We start from the raw sequence: 23,397 nt of genomic DNA on the forward strand, positions 1-23,397 counted from the left end.
TGGGTCCTATCTGCAGTTACTTTTACTCACAGTAGGCCTACTGAAATTAATGGGCATGACTAACTTGTTGTTGTTGTTGTTTAGTCATTTAGTCATGTCCGACTCTTCGTGACCCCATGGACCATAGCACGCCAGGCACTCCTGTCTTGCACTGCCTCCCGTAGTTTGGTCAAACTCATGTTCGTAGCTTCGAGAATACTGTCCAACCATCTCGTCCTCTGTCGTCCCCTTCTCCTAGTGCCCTCAATCTTTCCCAACATCAGGGTCTTTTCCAGGGAGTCTTCTCTTCTTATGAGGTGGCCAAAGTATTGGAGCCTCAGCTAACTTATTAACTTAGGTCTAGCAATTATGAGTCTTAACTTAGTTCGATGCAATCCACTGCCTATCTTATTTCGGTATGTATATGTTCCTGTTTTGTACCAAATAGCGGAGCTCATCATCCAAATATACCCAGCTGACTGGTACCATAGGCGGCACCCAGTGAAATGTCACCACACCTGTAAAAAAAGAAAGAAAGAACCCGCCCACAGTTGGATAACGTGATATTTTATACTGGATTTTCTTCCAAATCGTGGTTTAGCTTTAAAAGGCAAATGTTGGCACTACTATAAGTTGAAGTTTGAATGTGTGTTTGCTTCTGGGCACGTGCCAGCTGTTTTATTTGCGTGTGTTATATGTGTTGTTTTCCCCAAAACTGAAGCAAATGGAGAAGACCTTAGTACTTGCCTTAAGCTCCATGTGTATATTTTGGAACTTCCATATGCACACGGGAGCTCCTAGATTGTGGCTTTGCTAAATGCACACAAATAGCCAAATTTAATACAGTATTGCCACACGCCTTTCTAAGTGTATTACCATTTAGAAGTGTTTGATTATTAAGGAATATATAAATATATCTGATAAAAAGAATAAATAATTATACTTTGTCCCAACACTGTTAGGCGCCTTGTTGGGGATGATGTTTTCTTGTAAGCCTCTCATTGCTTCAAGGTGGGATCATTCTCTGGAGGTTTGGTTTTGCACTGAGGCAACTACTGACCAGCATCCCAGTAGCTTCTTCTTCTCTTTGTCCCTGACCCCACCATTAAGCTGTTAGGTTGGAATTCAATGTTACATGAGAACCACACCTAAGCTGATAATGCAGGGACAGCATGGCAATAGATGGATAGATAGAGACCGAACTGTAATGTCTGCTTTGTAGAACATCACCTTTAGTAATAGTGTTTGCTTTCAGCAATTCAAGGAGTGCACTGACTGATAATTTACTGGATTATCAGTGGTGCTTCCTGCACCACCAGGGTTCCTTGGGGGCTCCAATCCAGAGCTGAGAGCCATTCATTTTCTAAGTCTTGATGAGAAAGCAGCTAGAGATGTTATAGCTGTGAGCAGCACACCATGTACGGACATCCTTGTCAGCAAACAGCAATTGCCAGTTGAATTTTGTTTTCTAATTTTGCATTGTTTTGTTGATGTGTTTGATTATTACCTTGCAATTTAATTTTGCATTTTATTGTTTGCCCCGTGAGCTGCCCTGAGAACGTGTGCTGAGGGGCTGCTCTATAAATCTAATAATAGTGCCGTGTCATTTGTATCCAGATTGGTATATGAAATTAAGCACCATTTTAACTGTAAAAGTAAATAAATAAAAAAGACATGCAGTTTTGTATATATTGAGCAATCCAGAGGAATGTAGATTTGTGTAACAAAGTTTTCTTAACAAAAATTTGTCTAGCCTGTATGCCTCTCTCTGCTCATAATCGCTGCTGTTTCCTGACTTCTGTTCATTTCCCCACTCCTGGAGTGGACAGCTCCCTAAAACACCTGTATTGAACTTGGAGCAGCTGCTTCATTTAGCAAGGAACTAGGAAGTGACATATAACAAGAACTGCAGTAATGGGACCCAGGTGGCGCTGTGGGTTAAACCACAGAGTCTAGGGCTTGCTGATCAGCAGGTCGGCGGTTCGAATCCCTGCAACGGGGTGAGCTCCCGTTGCTTGGTCCCAGCTCCTGCCCACCTAGCAGTTCGAAAGCACATCAAAGTGCAAGTAGATAAATAGGGACCGCTCCGGCGGGAAGGTAAACAGTGTTTCCGTGTGCTGCTCTGGTTCGCCAGAACCAACTTTGTCATGCTGGCTACATGACCCAGAAGCTGTCTGCGGACAAACGCTGGCTCCCTCGGCCTATAGAGCGAGATGAGCACCGCAACCCCAGAGTTGGACACGACTGGACCTGATGGCCAGGGGCCCCTTTACCTTTACCTTTAGGAAGTGACATATAACAAAGACTGCAGTAATTAAAATAAATGCACACAAAATAACAAACAATATCAAACAGTTGCTGTGAACTGTGTCAGTTACTTCCTTGAATGAGTGTCTGGAATCAGTAATGGACTAAAACACAAATCCATTCGTGATAGTGGGGAACCTAAGGGACCGTTGAGTTGGGAGAATGTATATTCTGGGTGAGTTCACACTGCCATAATGACTCGGTTCATGGTTGGAAAGGGGTGGGGTATATATTCTTCTGGTGTACCATTTTGAACCTGGGAATTCCTGGACCAATAGATTTTTTTACTAGAATGTATTTTTTTTGAAGAGGAATTCAGTTTACAGAATACAGTATTACCCTGGCCAAGGTACTCTCAATGACAGTTTAACTGAGCATATGTCAACAGTGGCTGCTGGCTAGCTTCAAGTGCCTGTTCTGATAAATGCAGATGACTCTGGCACAAAATCAGTGCATAAGCTCGCAGTTGTGGTGTTTTGCATTCCAAACAGATTAAGAATTTTAGGACAAGGAAGTTTTTATTCAAATACATCAGTTATTATGAGCTAGGGAAACTCCTACTTTGAGCCCATTATTTTTTAATAGGAATAGCCTGTTGGATCAGGCCAATGGCCCTTCTAGCCCAGAATCCTGTTCCCACAGTAGCCAGTCAGGTGCATGTGGGAAGCACAGAATCAGGACCAAATTGCAGCATCACTCTCTCCTGCTGCAGTTTCCAGCAACTGATATTCAAAAGTATTAAAAGGTAAAGGTAAAGGACCCCTAGACGGTTACTATGGGTGCAGCGCTTATCTCACTCTTAGGCCGAGGGAGTCGGCATTTGTCCACAGACAGCTTTCCGGGTCATGTGGCCTGCATGTCTTAACTGCTTCTGGTGCAATGGAACACAGTGACGGAAGCCAGAGCGCACAGAAACGCCGTTTACCTTCCCGCCGCAGCGCTACCTATTTATCTAATCACACTGGTATGCTTTTGAACTGCTAGGTTGGCAGGAGCTGGAAACAGAGCAACGGGAGCTCACTCCATTGTGGGAATTCAAACCGCCGACCTTCTGATTGGCAAGCCCAAGAGGCTCAGAGGTTTAGACCACAGTACCACCCACGTCCTTTCAGAAGTATTACTGCTTCCGACTGTGGAGGCAGAACATAGCCATTCTCCACAACAAAATAGCAGCAGTACCTATAGGCTTGCTGATCAGAAGGTTGGCGGTTCGAATCCCTGTGACGGGGTGAGCTCCCGTGCTCGGTCCCAGCTCCGGCCAACCTAGCAGTTCGAAAGCATGCCAAAGTGCAAGTAGATAAATAGGGACCGCTACAGCGGGAAGGTAAACGGTGTTTCCATGTGCTGCTCTGGTTCGTCAGAAGCGGCTTTGTCATGCTGGCCACATGACCTGGAAGCTGTATGCCGGCTCCCTCGGCCAATAATGCGAGATGAGCACGCAACCCCAGAGTCGGTCACGACTGGACCTAATGGTCAGGGGTCCCTTTACCTTTACCTTTACCTAAAATATGCCAAGTGTTCTCCCCCTATAGCATCAGATATTTGTGTGTTTTTATCCATATGGGAAAAAGGTTTTTTTCTTGTCATTCAGTGGTAAGTGATTAAAGGCATCTTGTCAGAAAGTTTGAAATAATAAGAAATTTCTGTGATGGGCTTTGGTAGTTTCAAGTCTTGAAATGGAAATGCAAAACTGCATGCATTACACAGCTTGAGCATAATCTACCCCTTTATTCACATGTGTCGATGGCATGATGTGGAGGCCTCTGAGCAGATGTGACCCATATCCTGTCTCCATTGCATCAGAAGCTGTATTGTACACCAATATGTCCTACTGCAACAAAAGAGACTCGTCCCCACCCAACAAGGGCATATAAATGCTCAGTCCCTAGTTGGAGCAAGCTTACTACAGCCAGTAGGTACTCTGGCCATAGCAAGGTGAGAAGATGATGTGGAGATCTGTGCAGAGACATCCCTGTGTGAGATGACCCCACAACTCATAGTGTGTGTGTGTGTGTGTGTGTGTGTGTGTGTTGGGCAGTGGGGGATCATGATGAAGCCAGCTAGGTGTTCAGTGGCCTCCTGGGTTCTGTGATTCCATATAGTTTTTTTTAAATGGACACATTGTTAGTATTGTATTCTATACCAAACAGTGTTTCTTTCCACTTTATGCATCTCTGGAAGTAGCCTATGAAAGCTGATGCCACAATAAATGAAAGTGTCACTCTTTTTGCATCACCATGCTAACAGAAACACTCATCTGTCTGTATCAGCTGCTTTCTCTGTTAACAGCAAATATCCAAAAATGTTGTGAATGTTGACATTTACAGGTGAATACTGACATTCCTGTAAGAATTTTGTAAGTGCCAGCCACTTTTCAGCTACACACAAATGAATGCTGACAATCTCATTTAGATGACTGTCAACATCCACTGATGTATTGTTGAGTTTAAAGCATTCAGAATATGTATCTGGAATTGCAAATGGATATTTTTTTCCAGTAAATATTGACATTTCCCTGTAAAATATTCTTGGCTGTATCTGGTGTCAATTCTACTCAGAGTAGACTCATTGAAATTAATGGACATAACTAATTTGGGTCCAACTAATGTTGGATACACTGGCCTGCGAGCGCTCCAGCTGGAGAACACCCTTTACCAAAGGTGTCATGAGCTTTGAAGATACTCGAACTCAGGACGCAAGGGGAGAAACGTGCTAAGAGGAAGACACGCTTGGCAAATCCACACTGTGATCAACTCCCGCCCGGAAACCAATGTCCCCACTGTGGAAGGACATGTGGATCCACGATTGGCCTCCACAGTCACTTAAGGACTCATTGTTAAAACCATGTTTTATGGAAGACAATCTTACTCAGCTACGAATGATCGCCGAAGAAGAAGAAGAAGAAGACCTCTCTCCGCACAGATATAGGTAACTTTTTATTGAGGTCATGGCGGACATTGTCTGGAGTGATTTGACAAAGTCCTCACAACTGACAATAGATTCATACTTCTATAGTTATTCCTCCGTATGCCATGAGCTATCACCAGCTGCTTTTCTGGTGACTGAGGTATTGTTGCCACGATCAGAACTGTGTTTTATATTCAGGGATTAAAGAAATTTAAATTTAGTTAGTGACTTAGTTGCTTACTCCTTCTATTTAGCCAGGTGTTGATAGAGAACATTTTGCTTCATGTAGGAGGCGATCTTCAGATCCCAGGCCTACGTTTCTATTTATGTGGACATGAAAGCTTAACACTTTTCTCAGTTGTATGTTGAGCCATCACTTAAACAAGATGAATCCTAGGGTGAGTTAACAGTACATTAGAAGCAAGGAGCATAGACAAAAAGAGCATCCATAGGAACTTGGATTCAGTCCAGTTTTCAATTTGATGATGAAGACACACTGTTTTAAAAAGTCTTTTGTAGAATATTCTTAGATGTTGCCCAACCAGCCCATCTTTCTGGTAAAACAAATATACTTTTATTAGAAGCCCCCTTTATTCTGATGTGCTTTACATTGTTGGAAAGAGAAGCACGTTACAGAACAGAAGGATTCTGGTTGAGTCTTCCTTTCTCTCTTGTTGCTTCCAGGTTCTTGGGGGTTTCTTTTCGTTTTTCTTTACTTCTTTATTTCTCACTGTGGAGCTGTAAAGATGACCAACCGCTTATGCCTGCATAAAGCAGTTAGTTTTATACAACAAATACATGTGTTTGAGAAAATCTCTAATAAAGGACTTTGGGTTGTGTCCTTGAGAAATAATTTATAAAGTGCAACACAGTTCAATGTGTCTATGCATCTCTAGGGGCCAATGCTGGCACAGAGCTCCTGATCTCTTCATCATGGTTAAGGATTAGAAATGGGCTGTGGGGTCATGTGCTCCTTCCCCACTTGTGATTTCCTCACTGGTATTGATCATAGTTAAGAGAGCAGTGTTAAGCATGGTTTCATGCTAACCAGGATTTCTCTCTTAACCAGGATTTGAAAGCAGCTCCAGGGCATGGTTAGCATTAAAGCTGGCATCAACAAAGACTTGGGATTTGAATATCTGATATGGAATTCGGAGAGCAATTTCCCCCTGGGTTAAGTTTGACCTTGCTAATCTTTGGCTTTTCCCGTTTAGCATTTCATTTGGCTCCCCTGCTTGAGTTATCTGGATCTGTTTTGCAATAGCATCTTTGCACATGACATGTGCTTGTTGCCATACTGTCTTCTGTACTGCTATATTATGACCAGGATTGTGGACCTGTGGGGAGTGATCTGTGACTGAGATTGGATTACATTTGATCTCTTCTAGTTCTGATTCTATAGACTGTGTAAAGCTCGAGAAGTACCGGTAATAGCTTTGGTACTACTTTCTTTCCCCTGTTTTTTATCTCGTATGTTGAGCTGTCTAGTTTTCTGTAACCTATCAGTGATCAGTTTCTATTCCAGTCCTTTCCTCCAGTCTGTTTTTCTTTCCTTCCACTTCTGCTTTCCAGTACAGTATGTTCAAATATCTGTAGTCCTTTCAGAACTGATCCTGTAGCTCATCTTATCAACCTGACTACCATTTGTTCTCTCTGCTTGGTTTTGTAAATTAACATGATAATATAACCATAAAATTACAGAAATATTGCACAATAAAAAGCTGCAGTGTTTTCTGTTCTGTTTATGACTAAATATTGGTGTATATTAGTAACCCATGTTAATTTAGGAGTAAGAGCTATGAATATCAGTGGTATTTATTTCTGAGTAGGTACATTTAGGATTATATCCTAATGGTGCAGTCCTATACCCACTTAGGGAGTAATCCAAGCCCAAGATCTGCCAGAATGAGCAAATTTTGCTCCAGTGCATCTCTGGCTCAGACAGCCAGTTCCTGGAGCAGCTTGGCTATACCGGTTTAAACTTCCTCGTCCTGGCTCAACCGGGACTAGTAGCCAGCTGAGTAAAGACTGTTGGATCTGATGCCAGCGTAAGCCCTGAAAAAAAAGGTGCTCTAGAGTGGGAGGTTTCAGGAGGACTTAACACTTGAAATTAACTGTTTTCAGTTCAGTCACGTGACCTTGTAATCTGACAGAACTAATGCTGACCAAAATGGTAGTGCAAGTCAAACTCTGTTTTAAAGCCACTAGAGGTCAAAGAGAACAACAATTACCAGACCTTTAGAAGGCATCTCAAGGCAGCCCTGTTTAGGGAAGCTTTTAATGTTTGATGGATTTCTGTATTTTAATGTTTGATGGATTTCTGTATTTTAGAATTTCTGTTTTGTTGGAAGCCGCCCAGAGTGGCTGGGGGAACCCGGCCAGATGGGCGGGGTATAAATAATAAATTATTATTATTATTATTATTATTATTATTAAAGCCTTGCTTTCCCTCTGCCAGGCTTAGACTGGCCTAGCTGGCAGTAGCCCTGCTCTTGAATGGAGTTTGGATCTGACATACTTTATATTGGTTTAATGACATCACGCTGACTTCCCATGCTTAGGATTGCTTCCAAACCTGGGCGTAAGTCCATTGAATTCAATGGGTGTTACTTCTGAGTAGACATGTGTAGGATTGGGTTGTAAAAGTTACAAAGCAGAGATATGGAAAGTCATCGTTGAAACCAATTGTTTCTTCTAAATTTAAACACCATGGAAAATGTAAACTCACGATGTCATTCTCAGTAGAGTTCAGGTGATGAGATAAAGAAGAAATCTTGAAAACAAATGAGCCCTTATTTAGAAAGTGCTTTCTCCCAAAATAGACCATTTTCTGATGGTTGAGAACTTCAGTAGAGATGTTGCTGTTAAACAAAACAGCAACAAAAAATAGCACCTTTTTATCCCTTCCTTATTTTCTGCTCTTCATTAGACCTGTAAACATTACTGCATGAAACACATCTTTGTTCAAAATCCAGAGGATTTAATCTAAAAATAATCCTAAAATTCCTTAAACATTCAGTGAAAAATGCTAATAAAAAAGGAAATGTTTGCTCCGAGATTGTTGCACAGTATATTTGATACTTCTATAAAATAAATCAACCAGATTAGAATACATTTAAAGTGAAAATAATTTATTACTATAGGAAGTACCTGCAAAATGGTCATTGGATACCATTTTTAAGCTCCAAGGAAATAAATTTATTGGCCAACTGGAATAAATTAATTTGTTCAACCTGAGACAGCTGAATAGCAGCTCAGGTGCTGATTCTTGTGGTTGTCTAAGCAAACCCGACCTCTTTTTATTGCAAAACATGGTCAACAGATTTTTGTGGTTGTGGATCTGCTTAGTCTAAAAGCCTCTGCAATGAATCTTCCTTTACTTTTTATCCTAATTGTCATAGGTTATGTGATGTGCTTATTTGCATCTAGTCTTTAGAATTGTTTCACCATGTAGGGATATTGGCCTTGAGCCCCCTGCCAAAATGGAGGAGCACCGCAATGAGTCCCTTGGTGAGGCTTAAAACGTTCCAACTCTTAACTGCCCCAACTAAAGGGGTAAGCAAGGTAAAAGTTCAAAAGGGGTAAACCTAGTGCAGCAATAGCCTTGGATTAGCAGGAGCATTGATACCCAGTTTGACTGTAAGAGTTCAAGAGTTCTGTATGTTTCACTGTAGTAAAGCAACTAATACATTCATAAAAACCAGGCAAGAAATAAAATAGAATAGATAATAAGGAACAACAGACACAAGCATGTTAGCAAGACTGTTTGATGGACAAAAAACAATGGGCCACACACAACCCAAGTTACTGCTATCTGATCATTATTAATCCTGAACGTCAAAGAAGCAGGAAGAATACTTTAATAGTCTATAGATAAGATGTCCAGAGTGTCAAAATGAGTATGTAATATATATATGTGTGAGAAATTTAAACAGAGTAAGAAATGACTATGCCTATTAGCAATGTTGACTAAACGTGATCCACCTGGAGAAGGAACTGGCAAGCCACTCCAGTATCCCTGCCAAGAAAACTCCATGGACAAAGACAACAGGCATATAAAAGTTATGACGCTGGAAGATGAGCCCCTCAGGTCGGAAGGCGTCCAACATGCTACTGAGGAAGAGCGGAGGACAAGTACAAGTAGATTCAGAGCTGATGAAGCGGCTGGGCCAAAGCCGAAAGGACGCTCAGTTGCGGATATGCCTGGAAGCGAAAGGAAAGTCCGATGCTGTAAAGAAAAATATTGCATAGGAACCTGGAATGTAAGAACCATGAATGGAGGTAAGCTGGATGTGGTCAAAAATGAGATGACAAGAATAAATATCGACATCCTGGGCATCAGTGAACTAAAATGGAAGGGAATGGGCGAATTTAGTTCGGGTGACTATCATATCTACTACTGTGGGCAAGAATCCTGTAGAAGAAATGGAGTGGCCCGCATAGTCAACAAAAGAGTGGCAAAAGCTGTAATGGGATGCAATCTCAAAAATGACAGAATGATCTCGATACGAATCCAAGGCAGACCTTTTAACATCACAGTAATCCAAGTTTATGCACCAACTACCGGTGCTGAAGAAAGTGAAATTGACCAATTCTATGAAGACCTACAACACCTTCTAGAAATGACACCAAAGAAGGATGTTCTTCTCATTACAGGGGATTGGAATGCTAAAGTAGGGAATCAAGAGATAAAAGGAATAACTGGCAAGTTTGGCCTTGGAGTTCAAAATGAAGCAGGGCAAAGGCTAATAGAGTTCTGTCAAGAGAACAAGCTGGTCATCACAAACACTCTCTTCCAACAACACAAGAGACGACTCTACACATGGATATCACCAAATGGGCAGCATCGAAATCAGATTGATTATATTCTCTGCAGCCAAAGATGGAGAAGCTCTATACAGTCAGCAAAAACAAGACCTGGAGCTGACTGTAACTCAGATCATCAGCTTCTTATAGCAAAATTCCAGCTTAAACTGAAGAAAGTAGGAAAAACCACTGGGCCAGTAAGATACAATCTGAATCAAATCCCTTATGAATACACAGTGGAAGTGAGGAACAGGTTTAAGGATTTAGATTTGGTGGACAGAGTGCCTGAAGAACTATGGATGGAGGCTCGTAACATTATACAGGAGGCAGCAACGAAAACCATCCCAAGGAAAAGGAAATGCAAGAAAGCAAAATGGCTGTCCAACGAGGCCTTACAAATAGCGGAGGAGAGGAGGCAAGCAAAATGCAAGGGAGATAGGGAAAGATACAGGAAACTGAATGCAGATTTCCAAAAAGCAGCAAGGAGAGACAAGAGGGTCTTCTTAAATGAGCAATGCAAAGAAATAGAGGAAAACAATAGAATGGGGAAAACCAGAGATCTGTTCAAGAAAATTGGAGATATGAAAGGAACATTTCGTACAAAGATTACCATAATCAAGGACAAAAGTGGTAAGGACCTAACAGAAGCAGAAGACATCAAGAAGAGGTGGCAAGAATACACAGAGGAATTATACCAGAAAGACATGGAGGTTTCGTACACCCCAGGTAGTGTGGTTGCTGACCTTGAGCCAGACATCTTGGAGAGTGAAATCAAATGGGCCTTAGAAAGCACTGCTAATAACAAGGCCAGTGGAAGTGATGATATTCCAGCTGAACTATTTAAAATTTTAAAAGATGATGCTGTTAAGGTCATGATGCCAGCAAGTTTGGAAAACTCAGCAATGGCCAGAGGATTGGAGAAGATCAGTCTACATCCCAATTCCAAAGAAGGGCAGTGCCAAAGAATGCTCCAACTACCGCACAATTGCGCTCATTTCACACGCTAGCAAGGTTATGCTCAAAATTCTACAAGGCAGGCTTAGGCAGTATGTGGACCGAGAACTCCCAGAAGTGCAAGCTGGATTTCGAAAGGGCAGAGGAACCAGAGACCAAATAGCAAACATGCGCTGGATTATGGAGAAAGCTAGAGAGTTCCAGAAAAACGTCTACTTCTGCTTCATTGACTATGCAAAAGCCTTTGACTGTGTCGACCACAGCAAACTATGGCAAGTTCTTAAAGAAATGGGAGTGCCTGATCACCTCATCTGTCTCCTGAGAAATCTCTATGTGGGACAAGAAGCTACAGTTAGAACTGGATATGGAACAACTGATTGGTTCAAAATTGGGAAAGGAGTACGACAAGGTTGTATATTGTCTCCCTGCTTATTTAACTTATATGCAGAATTCATCATGCGAAAGGCTGGACTAGATGAATCCCAAGCCGGAATTAAGATTGCCGGAAGAAATATCAACAACCTCAGATATGCAGATGACACAACCTTGATGGCAGAAAGCGAGGAGGAATTAAAGAACCTTTTAATGAGGGTGAAAGAGGAGAGCGCAAAATATGGTCTGAAGCTCAACATCAAAAAAACCAAGATCATGGCCACCGGTCCCATCACCTCCTGGCAAATAGAAGGGGAAGAAATGGAGGCAGTGAGAGATTTTACTTTCTTGGGCTCCTTGATCACTGCAGATGGTGACAGCAGTCACGAAATTAAAAGACGCCTGCTTCTTGGGAGAAAAGCAATGACAAACCTAGACAGCATCTTAAAAAGCAGAGACATCACCTTGCCGACAAAGGTCCTTATAGTTAAAGCTATGGTTTTCCCAGTAGTGATGTATGGAAGTGAGAGCTGGACCATAAAGAAGGCTGATCGCCGAAGAATTGATGCTTTTGAATTATGGTGCTGGAGGAGACTCTTGAGAGTCCCATGGACTGCTAGAAGATCAAACCTATCCATTCTTAAGGAAATCAGCCCTGAGTGCTCCCTGGAAGGACAGATCGTGAAGCTGAGGCTCCAATACTTTGGCCACCTCATGAGAAGAGAAGAATCCTTGGAAAAGACCCTGATGTTGGGAAAGATTGAGGGCACTAGGAGAAGGGGACGACAGAGGACAAGATGCTTGGACAGTGTTCTCGAAGCTACGAACATGAGTTTGACCAAACTGCGGGAGGCAGTGCAAGACAGGAGTGCCTGGCGTGCTATGGTCCATGGGGTCACGAAGAGTCGGACACGACTAAACGACTAAACAACAACAACAAATTAGCAATGTTGTGGCGCCCGTTAGAATGACAGATCTCTGGAGAGATGCTACCGGTAACTCTTCATGTGAAGAAGGCATATCTGTTCAGTACCTGCTTCTTTGATTGTACAAAGGACGTAAATGTTGATGAGGCAGGAAGAAAAATGGGCAGGAGAACAGGTGATGGTGTAAGAACATCTCAAAGAGTGCTTTAAAATGTTTTAATTAATTCGAATTGGAAGGTCATAAAGACCTGAATTTCTTGAAGGATCTAGCTAAGCTAATTTCACAATCACTTAATATCACAGGCTAGATTGCACAGGTGGTGTAGACAGTAAGTGTTGTGTGATACAGAAGAGAGCATTGGAGTTCTATGCACTCTACCACTGTACGTGACAGCCAGAGTTTACCTCATGTAATGTGTGTGAATAGACCTTGAGTATGCAGTCTATTCATGCTCTCTTTTTTTCCGTGAAATGGAGCCATTTCATATTTAAGCTTCTGCTTACGGTATTATAAGGGCAAGCGCATGGTCTGAGATTTTACTTCCATGCTCACTGTGTACATATCTTACAACTTTGGGGTCACGTGTGTGTGATCCAGCCCTATGTTTGAGAATTAGCACAGTCCAAGAAGGCTAGGGAAGAGCCAGCATAGTGCCTGCTGTTATATGGGGAAGAAGAAAGACTGGACTGTAAACACCTCAGAGGTTATAAGAGCAAACCACATACACACAAAGTATAAAAAATAATAAACAGTGCATTACCGTGGGTGTATTTAACGGAATTTATAGCTGTATAACACATGGTGCTACATAGCCACCATAATTGAAACACCTCATTGCCAATTAATACGTGAAGCATAACTGTAGAGATTTTGTTGCTTTATTTTCATGTGTGTTAAATGTTCTTTATTCTCTTATTTTGCTGCATTACATGTACACTGCCCTGGACTTCTTTGGAATGAAGGGCAGGATAGAAATGTATCAAATAAAAAAGTAATGGTAGGTCAACCAAAAGTAAAAAAGTAATGGTAGCTCAACAAAATTCCTTTCTTTGGTAAAGGCAACTGATTCAGTTGATGGGTGCCATTTTCTTTGTCTCAATGCAATCCTGATAACTGCTAGAATAGTTTGCAATTTCTTGCAAGTGTGGAACGGGCATTATGTGGCCCTTGTAAATAAAAGTGCCAGTTCTGCAGATTGAAGTGGCCAACTGGGCCCATGTGGGGTAAGGTGATTCTTCAAGTAAACTGGTCACAAGCTGTTGGGAAACCCAGTCAGATGGGCAGGGTATAAATAAAAAATTATTATAATAAATTATTATGTACTAACATGAACATCTTGATTTCGACTTGTTACCAAATTATTATGAATAATGTTTTTTCCCATGGCAAATGCACTTGCAGTATGGTGATTTCTAGGCACAATCTTTTTAAAAATATTTGGTAATTCTTTATTTCTCCCTTCTGCCTTTTTTTTTTTTAAAAAAAATCCATTTATGGCACAGAGTTAATCATGGAATCTAGTGTATGTTCTAGCAATGTCAGAGTCCATCTACCTTAGCAGTATATTCGTATATGTCATTCTTACACATAAAAATAAAAAGCCCTTTGGCAATAAAAGTAACTATAACATACAGAATTCTTCTTAGTTTGAAAATGTGCTCAGAAGGATAGTGTACTATTGTAATTTCATAAACCCACAGTTAAAATGAACTTGTGCTTTCAGGTTTTGGCATTGTCAAGTTACTTTTAGTAATCTCTTAATTATATTTTTATTTTCAGATCTTCAGCCTGGAGAAGTCATTTTAAGGAATTCGTTGCCTTTTGGAAGAATGCTGTGAAGCAGCTTGCCAACAATAGCAACTGGAAATAGAGGTTGAATAACCCACTTAAGTGTGATTAATTTCTTATTAAGTAGTACCTCACATTAAAATAAAAATGTATGGAAGTGCAAGAACAATCAGTAACTTGGAAGGCAGTCCTGCCAGATCCCCTCGCTTGCCAAGATCTCCTCGGCTGGGCCATAGGCGAACAAGTAGTGGAGGAGGTGGAGGGACAGGTAAGACGTTATCAATGGAGAATATCCAGTCACTTAATGCCGCCTATGCAACATCCGGACCAATGTACCTGAGTGACCATGAAGGTGTGGCATCCACTACTTACCCCAAGGGCACAATGACTCTTGGAAGGGCTACAAATCGAGCTGTGTACGGTGGTCGAGTGACAGCTATGGGGAGCAGTCCTAATATTGCTTCCGCTGGCCTTTCCCACTCAGACCTCCTTTCTTACACCGATCAGCATGGGGGGCTGACCACTTCTGCACATCACCACCACCACCAGATCCCTTCTATGTTGAGACAGGTAAGGGACAGCACCATGCTAGATCTACAAGCTCAGCTTAAGGAGTTACAGAGAGAGAATGACTTGCTGAGGAAAGAACTGGACATCAAAGATAGCAAGCTTGGCTCTTCCATGAATAGCATCAAGACCTTCTGGAGCCCCGAGCTCAAAAAGGAAAGAGTGCTGCGGAAAGAAGAAGCGGCCAGAATGTCTGTTCTGAAAGAGCAGATGAGGGTTTCTCATGAGGAGAACCAGGTAAGCAATTGCAAATGAAAATAATGGTATGCGGAAAAGGCAATTGTGGCTTTGCTTATTGTAGTCTTCTCCAACCTGGTCTCCCCCATATATTTTGGACTACAACTTGCATCAGCCACAGCCATTATGGACATGCTGGCTAGGCCTGATAGGACTCTTAGTCCAAAATAACTGGAGGGCACCAGGTAGGGTAAGTTGCATTATTGTGTAGTGATGGCCTACTGGTGGCATGTTTTGGCTTTGTAACATAATAATTCCGTTGCCTGTTTCTAGTTTCTAACTGGGAAGAAAGTGCACCAATAAGCTTCACTTCATTCAGAATTTCTTAGTCTTCTCCATTAATAATGTGGAGAATGATTGTTAGTCACTACCTATTTTTTTGTATTTTCAGGACTTTTTGCAATAATATAAATGCATCCAGGAAACTTTACTATAGAAACATGTTATATATCTATCAAGGAGAGAGGGCATAGTCAAGATAGACCAGTAGGTCAGGGGCTTAACTTACATTAAACAGTAAGGTAAAGGTAAAGGGACCTCTGACCGTTAGGTCCAGTTGCAGACGACTCTGGGGTTGCGGCGCTCTTCTTGCTTTTCTGGCCGAGGGAGCTGGCGTACAGCTTCCGGGTCATATGGCCAGCATGACTAAGTCGGGTTTGGCCCCTGTGTCTGTATTCTTGGTATGTAGCCAACTGTCTTAGGTTGGGTGTGGGCATCTGTAAGTATTGCCATATAACTCCCCCTTTTCCCTTTACACCTGAGGATTACACTTCATGCATCGGATGAAGTGGAGTTGAAGTAAAGTGAAAGCTTGTGCCACAACATGTTAGTTTGTTTTTAAAGTGCCACAAGACCTCCCTGGTTTTTGCTGCAACAGATTAATAAAATAAAAGCACACACGCTTCAGATATCCATCTTGCTTAGGTGCAAGTACGCTAGCTTTTAAAACATTATCTGCCTCTTGCTTTGAGGGGTGGGGCTTGAAACTGCCTTTCTCCTGAGTTTAGCACCAGATGCATAAATCTATTACAGTATAACGCGTGGTCATAGTTTCCATGAGAACTCCACTCATGGGATTCTCCTGCTGGTGAAATTTCCAGTGAATGTTCCTCCCCCTGCAGCTATTGTATACATCCACCATGTGTCATGGAGAATGTGCACATAATCTGCCCATGAAGAGGCCATTGTGCACATTTCCCAACCAATAATCTCTATTAGGCCTTTGGAAATGTGTATTATCTCAGTTGCGTTTTGTACATTCTTTGGGCATTATACACATTCTCCAGTCAATACGTTTACTTTCCAAGAAACATGCCCTGTGCTTCTCTTTCAAGTTCAGAGGTGGGCAACCAATGGCCTGCAGGCCACTCCCACAGATCATTGGGGGGAAAGAGGGCATGGTTTTGCTAATGCCAAGCTGATTCTGTTATAAGCACTTAACTGTTGTTGTGAAGGGTCACTGTTCTTATTTTGAATATTACCCCAAAGATGGGAAGGGTGCCGACAGTAGTAAATGCAATAACATTCTACGCACCATTCCCAATTATATCTGGCATGCTAGAGAGAGGTATGCATCTCTCTGTGTGTAAAATGGGGACATGGTATTTTCAAAGTAACAAGATTAGTGATATAAGTGCTTTCAGAAAATGCAGTTTTAATAGAAGAGGAATATTAACATAGTTCTACTCAGCAACTCGGATAGAGAATAGGATTCTCCTTAAACAACTGAGGTACAGGTGTGAGTTTATTGCACAAAGAAACCATTGTATCGAAAGCCCTTCAGTCAAGATATCTTGAAATCTCTATTGCAATTGGTATATTTTCAAACTAGTTAAACTCTGAGTTGCTAATGCTATGTGCTTAATTCTGCAAGTGTCCTTAAGCCTTGTGGCAGTGTTCGGTGAAAGGTGTGCAATATTAACCCCCATAGTAGGTATCTACACTCCCCTCTAAAGAAGCTTCAGATATTTTAGGGAAATAAATCTTGAACTTTTTAATGATTATTTGATATACAGTCATACCTTGGTTTAAGTACGCTTTGGTTTGAGTACTTTCAGTTTAAGTACTCCGTGGACCCATCTGGAATGGATTAATCCACCTTCCATTACTTTCGCTTCAGGTTAAGTATGCTTCAGGTTAAGTACAGACTTCCGGAACCAATTGTGTACTTAAACCGAATTACCACTGTATGTGTAAAAACCAGCTCTTGGGTTTTGTATTCTTCTTCTTCTTGTTGTTGTTGTTACAGTCATACCTTGGTTTACGACCGCAGTTCGTTCCGGGGAGCCGGTCGCTCCCCGAGTATGTCGTAAACGGAGCGGCTCTTCTGCGTGTGCGCGAAGCGCCGATAGAGTGCTTCTGCACATCCGTGCGCCGCGGAACCCGGATGTAAACACTTCTGGGTCCGCGGCGGTCGCAAACCGATCGGTCGCAAACCGTGGCGGTCATAAATGGAGGTATGACTGTATTATTATTTGAATTTAAATACCGCCCTATACCCGGAGGTCTCAGAGCAGCTCACAGAACAAACTTTATCTAACTCTTGACCAACAAATAGCATTAAGGTTGGGGCAATGAAGCAGAGAAAAACACTATGAGGTAAGAGGTGGTTTGTCCCTGCTGGCTAATAATAAATTCTACAAGACAAAATACAAGAAGTGATTAAATGGGACAACACTGAAGTATGGAGAAAACCCAGTTCTTCAGTCCCATCCTCAAAATGAAAGTCATCCCATTTGAAATTCACCGTGTTGGGTACAAGGCTACCATTAACTGTTTCGGTTGAAGCAATTACTAGTCACATTCCTGGATTGGAATCATATTGTCCCCCCCCCCCCAAATATAGCTCCAATATTCAGTCCCTGTGCGACGAACCCAAAAGGACTTTGCCACCAATTAATATGCGGCAAACCCAGTCCCGGCGTTGTCACTAAACTTTCGGGGATCCTTCTTAATATGTGACGAAATGTCCTCCCTCTCTATTACTAAAAATGTGACACAGGAATCCGGGGTGAAACCACCCCCCCCACTTCTCCTGCTGCCTTAAAATAAACCCCTGTTACTTGGGTTTCTTAGTAAAGAGAGTCTTCCAGCTTACATGGCCTGGTATCATGATAAACTCTAGGCTGTTTGACAGACTAACCTCTTGCCTACAGTAAAGGGTCTCAGTCAGATTGATTCCCCACTGCAAAAGTTTGCCCTTTCCACTCTGGCAACTTTGTAGCACCCCAGGTTAGCCTCCTAAGCCTCCTCCGTGTAACTCTAAGACACAAACCGTTGCCTCTATTCCCGAGGTAACTTTTGTCCTCTACTGAGCCACCACTTCTGTGAGATTAGATACCCAGCTGGAATAACTAAGCACATCCACTAACATTTAAGAAAGCTTTATTACTAGAGGTCTTTTAAACGCGTAATGGTTTCATGTGTACAGGCTCTTAGATCATATTCTTAGTTTCAATAAACAATGGCTAGATAATATAATTCAATTAAACTCCTCAGAACACTTTAAGATCTCCTACGCCTACCCACACTCTCCCTCGCTCCCACAACCCTCTCAACCGAATTAACCTCCCTCCCATTCCTTTTAAACCCCTGGCAGTCCCGCCCCTCAGGAATGGAATGTGTCATTTATCCAGGAGGTTGGGGTTTAACTCTCTGCACCCTGGAGTTCTTTTGCCCACCAGGCCAATCCGTCACACCCTGACTTCCATTTCCACTTACTAGCAAAAGATACTTGTTTCTGCATTCTTTCCCATTCAAAGATGTGTTCATTTCTGATCTGATGAGGTAGCAGGGAGGACAGGGGGGTTGGATGTGCTCTAAATGCTTCTGTTGTAAGCACCTACCTTCATAAAGGTTTTTTGTTTGTTTGTTTGTTTTAAATCATACCTAGAAAAGGCTCTGTGACATTAAAGATCTGTCAATCATGGCAGAAAAGTCATCTGTGTTTTCTTAATTAAGACACCCATGCCAGAGGCCTTAGAGCAGACATGAAGCATAGTGAATTGGTTTAAGCTCTTGGTATGAGTTGCTATTCCATCACTGTGTAAGTAATAGAGTGGTTAATCCCCAAGGCCCTCTGTGGCCCTCCAGATGTAGTCGGACTTCCAACAGTCCCAGTAGGTTTGTCCTATGGTCCTACTTAGTTGTGAACCGGATACATCTTGGGAGCCAGAGGTTTCCCATCCCTTTTCTATCCCTACTTGAAGACTGCAGAGGTCCCTGGGACAAATATGGTTCCTGCTTGCTCACAACACACCTTTTCATATGGGAATGGTTAGGATTATTGGCATTCTGGATTCCTGAGTCCCCATTTGAACGCAAAATTAAAGAAAAAGAAATAAACAAGTTTTAAAACGTTCTAAGGTCTCATTGCACAGATGGTGTGAATATTTGCCCTCTGCATTTGTTCATTGTTCTTGGACATCATTCACTGGAAGAGATATAATGAGTGAAGCTTCCTGCTAGGATTATAGAGAATATTCTAAAAACGTTCTGATGTTGTCAGAGTTTGGGTTGCCAACTTTTGTTTTCCTAAATTCTGGTGCACCAGAGTGATTGCTTTTGAATATATGAAGCTTGACTCTCCTTTATGAAGGGAACAGCCTGGCCTTTTGTGGAATCTGGTATCGTATATTTCACCCTCGGCTTGGCTCTCTGCAGTGCCAGCAGCCCACTGCTTTTGGACGAGGTGGCTGGAAGTTGCCAGACTGAGTGGGAGACCGTGGCCTGTGCTACATGGTTCATCTGCTTGCGGCTTGAAAAACACTCTTACTGTGGAGAGAATTTCCACATTAGCAGCACAGTATGTGTATGCACATTTGAATTCAGAGAACAAAGCATTTGAACTAACCAACAATAAAATAGCTTAGCTGGTTTTCTAGTTTTGCATCTTCCAGTTCTGGCAACCAGCCATGAAGCTAAAATTCTGGCCAGTTAAGAAGTATATCTAGACACATGAATAAATGAGTGCAATACTATGCATCAGCTGCCCAGAGTGGTGGTGGTGGGAGGGGGACCCGGCCAGATAGGCGGGGTATAAATAATAAATTATTATTATTATCACTTTTAAAAATATTGTACTGCTTCATTACATGAACACCTCACACAAACTATTTATTACAAGACATGCAAAATACTGTTATAGGTCAGGACAAAAAAAAAATCCAGGGTAAAATTGACTGGATTACTGTCTGTGGAAACATAATTTTCATTAAGTAATGTTGGCTTTACAGGTGATTTCTTTCTTTCTTTCTTGACATATTTTATCTGTCTAATTTGTCACAGTGTAGATTATTTTACCTTTTATTTTTAATTTTCTTGTATGATGTCATTTGTTCTGTGATTAATAAAAGATAAGTGAGAAAAAATATCAAGTCGTGTGTAATATTTATAGCTTCAATGGTAACAGCGCTTCTTCAGTTTGACAGCTCATTGATGAAGGAATAGCAATAAATTACACTGTCTGTAGTCATATGAAACGTTTGATCTGTAAAATAATGGATGCAAATCCAGCTAAACAACAAAAAACCATATCCAATTCATGCAGATATGTAAGCACAATAGTACAGAAAATGTTGTTTGTTACAAAATTAAGATGTAAATTCCTTCCTTTCACCATGCTCTTATGCAAGTTTACCCAAATGTAATTCTTATCATATGGCACTTGCTCCCAATTGAGTTTAGGTTTGCAAACATAATGATACATAGGAGTTTGCACTCCTATGCAACTTAATATTACATTCCTTTTTCTTTTAGTAGACATGTATAGGATCGCAGTGCAAGTCATATGCACCATAATCCTATGCAGGTTTACTCAGAAGCAAATTATTCCCTAGTATGTGTGTTTAGATATGCAGCCTTAGGAACGCAGGGAGGGTTGTTTTAAACTTTTACTCAGCGCGGACCCATTGAAATTAAGGACCATGACTAATTTGGGTCTATTAATTTCAGTGGGTCTACTCTAAGTAAAAGTTAATACGACCCTGATATTTTAGGATTATGCAATCATCTAGTGTTTCCTTGTAATATGGCAGAGGAGTCCAGGGTCCATTTTTGTTGTTGTATGCTCTGTTTACCAGATGGATGGGGACGACATTCCTGATAGGGAATGTCTTCAACTTGCAGCATCCTCTTCAGAGGGGAAGAGTCATCCATCTCTCCAATCTTCATGTCTCTATGAGTGTCTGAGAGAAAGGCTTGCTTAAGTGCTTGTTTTGTGTGGATTTTCCTTTTGTCTAGTCCTCTCCTTCATCCTGTTTGCTAGATCACCTTTCTGAGTGGGTTTTTCCACTGTGTTTTCCTGTTGGCTGCTCCCCTCCCCAGCTCTTCATTTCTACTTCATTCTCTTCATGTTTCTCTCCTCCTCCCTGATGTCTGGGGAAGGAAGAGTGTAGGGCGCACCTGGATTCTGCCCCGATTGCCAGGCAGGCACAGGAGGAGTCCATAGAGGAGACAGGGCCAGGAGCTAGCATTTCCTGCCCTTTTCTGGAAAAGGCGAGAATGCCATTTTGTTTCATCAACTCAACATTTCTCTTTCAAACAAGTTTTCTAGTCCTTTGGTCAGCTTTACATAAATCCAGTACCGTATGTATTTGTTTGTGTTTTGTTTGTGTGAACTTGTTTGAGATTGTTATGGATAAAAAAAATCATTATTGTTTTTCATGTTAAAATCTCATGTTAAGGTAAATACAACTGAATGACTGGCACCAAATGTTCTATTCTCTGCTCATTGTTTTAATTTTATTTTTGTCTTTCAAAGGTTTTTTTTTGCACTTAATTGCTCATTTTTAACTTTCTGTTGGATTGTATTTTCTTTATTCCATTCACTTTCATTCACTGAAACTGAGGACATTTTAGGTAAGTAACATAATCCATTTTACGTTTTAGTGTCTGTGTTCAGAATGTGGAAAAACTGAGTGCAAGTGTTGGGGAGATTGTGGTAGTTGATGTTGTGTGTTAGTAGTGGTGCGTTCATAAATGCATATTTAAGTATAATGTTCTGTGGCTGAAGTGCTCATAGTAGATTGGTTTTTGAAGTATTCAATCACTGTAATATAAATGATCAGAGATGGGTGGAAGATAAAAATGGGAACTCTGAGTTTAGCTGCTGTTTTGGTATATAAGCCTCCAATTATTAATGTTCTCAGTACAGTACTGTTTGTAGTCTAGGCAGCCGAGATTGTTTTCACCTGGTGTTCAAAACAGCAGACTATTGTCCCATATGGCAAACCACATCACTGCAGCTTCTCAGAGAAAATGTTCCAGACTGATTCCTCCTAGGCTGGCTGTTGGGTTCCCCTGGACCAGTAGGAGTATAGGAAGGCTTCCTGTTTCAGCAGAGCTTTGCTTGAATACCTGAGGTCTGGCATGGCTTGTCTTTCTAGTCTTGTTCTTCGGTTCTGCTTCTTGACATGCCCTCTGATTCTGGCTATCTTTGGTCCCGACTCCCAGCTCCTGACTCACACCTGATTGCTGCCTGTGGCCTAATCCTGACAACCAGGATCTTCTGAAAAAGTCCTTTATAAAACCCTCTTGTTGTTTCCCCTCTGTATTGGTTCTGCGCACCACAGGCACCACACTGGTGATCCCCGATATACATATCATTGGCATCTTTTTAGGATGAAAGATGAGGACACTCGGGTTCAGAAAATAATTTAATATAACAGGATTATTAAATTATTTTCTGAACCCGAGTGTTCATTTTATAAGAATACAGAAAAGTTAAAATTTCAAGGTAATGTTATGAAACATTTCACTGCCAAATATTCCAGTGTATACATCAAACAGGCTTTCTTGTCACTGGTAAATTCTCTTTATTCCCTCCCTGTAGGTCTTTGTGTGATAATACAATAGCACATTCTTTTTCAAGATGCAAGCATCTCCCACCCACTACCTTTTCCACCTGGGGGCTCTGCTATTTGAAGAAAACAAAAATTACTCTCCCCTCTTCCACTCTGCCAAGAGGGAGAAAACTGTAGAACTATTAAGTTGCTACCATCACATTATAACTTCAGAAATTTTTACTGCTTCAGACACTGCCCCTCATTTTAGTTCTCCTTCCTTGGTTTTCTGATTGGTGCTCTTAATTTTTCTGTCATGTAGTTGACAGTGCCTTATTCAATTAGTTTACAGTAGAGGATTCTACTGTGTATGCTGTATCTGATGTATAGAACCATTTATGGTGGAACATTAGTAAGACTGTGCACACCATATCTGCCAAGTACCCCGTTTTCCCCGGGAAACCCCCCGTATTTTCTTACCGTTTCCCGCAGGTGTCCCAAATGGCAAAATACCCCGTATTCCCCCGGATTACGGAGCTCCTGCCCACGGTCATGTTCTTCCGGTGCCACGCCGGCACCGGAAGCTGCTTCTACGCACTTCCAGACATGCATAGAAGCGACTTCCAATGCCGCTGTGCCCATTTCCAAAATGTCCGCAGCGCCAGAAGTTGCTTCTACGCATGTCCGGAAGTGCGTAGAAGTGACTTCTGGTGCTCCGGCGCTGCTGATCCCAGATTTTTCAATCCGTTGCACGGTTTTGAAAATGTATCCC

At 41.7% G+C, this 23,397-nt stretch overlaps 1 protein-coding gene across 1 annotated transcript in view; it reads left to right on the forward strand.

Moving 5' to 3' along the window:
• The first annotated feature begins 14,048 nt into the window (after positions 1–14,048).
• The window catches only part of ERC2 (ELKS/RAB6-interacting/CAST family member 2), a 361,357-nt gene continuing 352,008 nt past the window's right edge, over positions 14,049–23,397 (forward strand). Inside the window, exon 1 of the mRNA XM_060271028.1 lies at positions 14,049–14,844. Coding sequence (XP_060127011.1) covers positions 14,188–14,844 — 657 coding nt within the window. The 5' untranslated portion in view covers positions 14,049–14,187. The remainder of the gene's footprint in view (positions 14,845–23,397) is intronic.

This window comes from Zootoca vivipara, chromosome 2 (genome assembly GCF_963506605.1).
Source record: "Zootoca vivipara chromosome 2, rZooViv1.1, whole genome shotgun sequence".
Classification (NCBI taxonomy): Eukaryota; Metazoa; Chordata; class Lepidosauria; order Squamata; family Lacertidae; genus Zootoca; species Zootoca vivipara.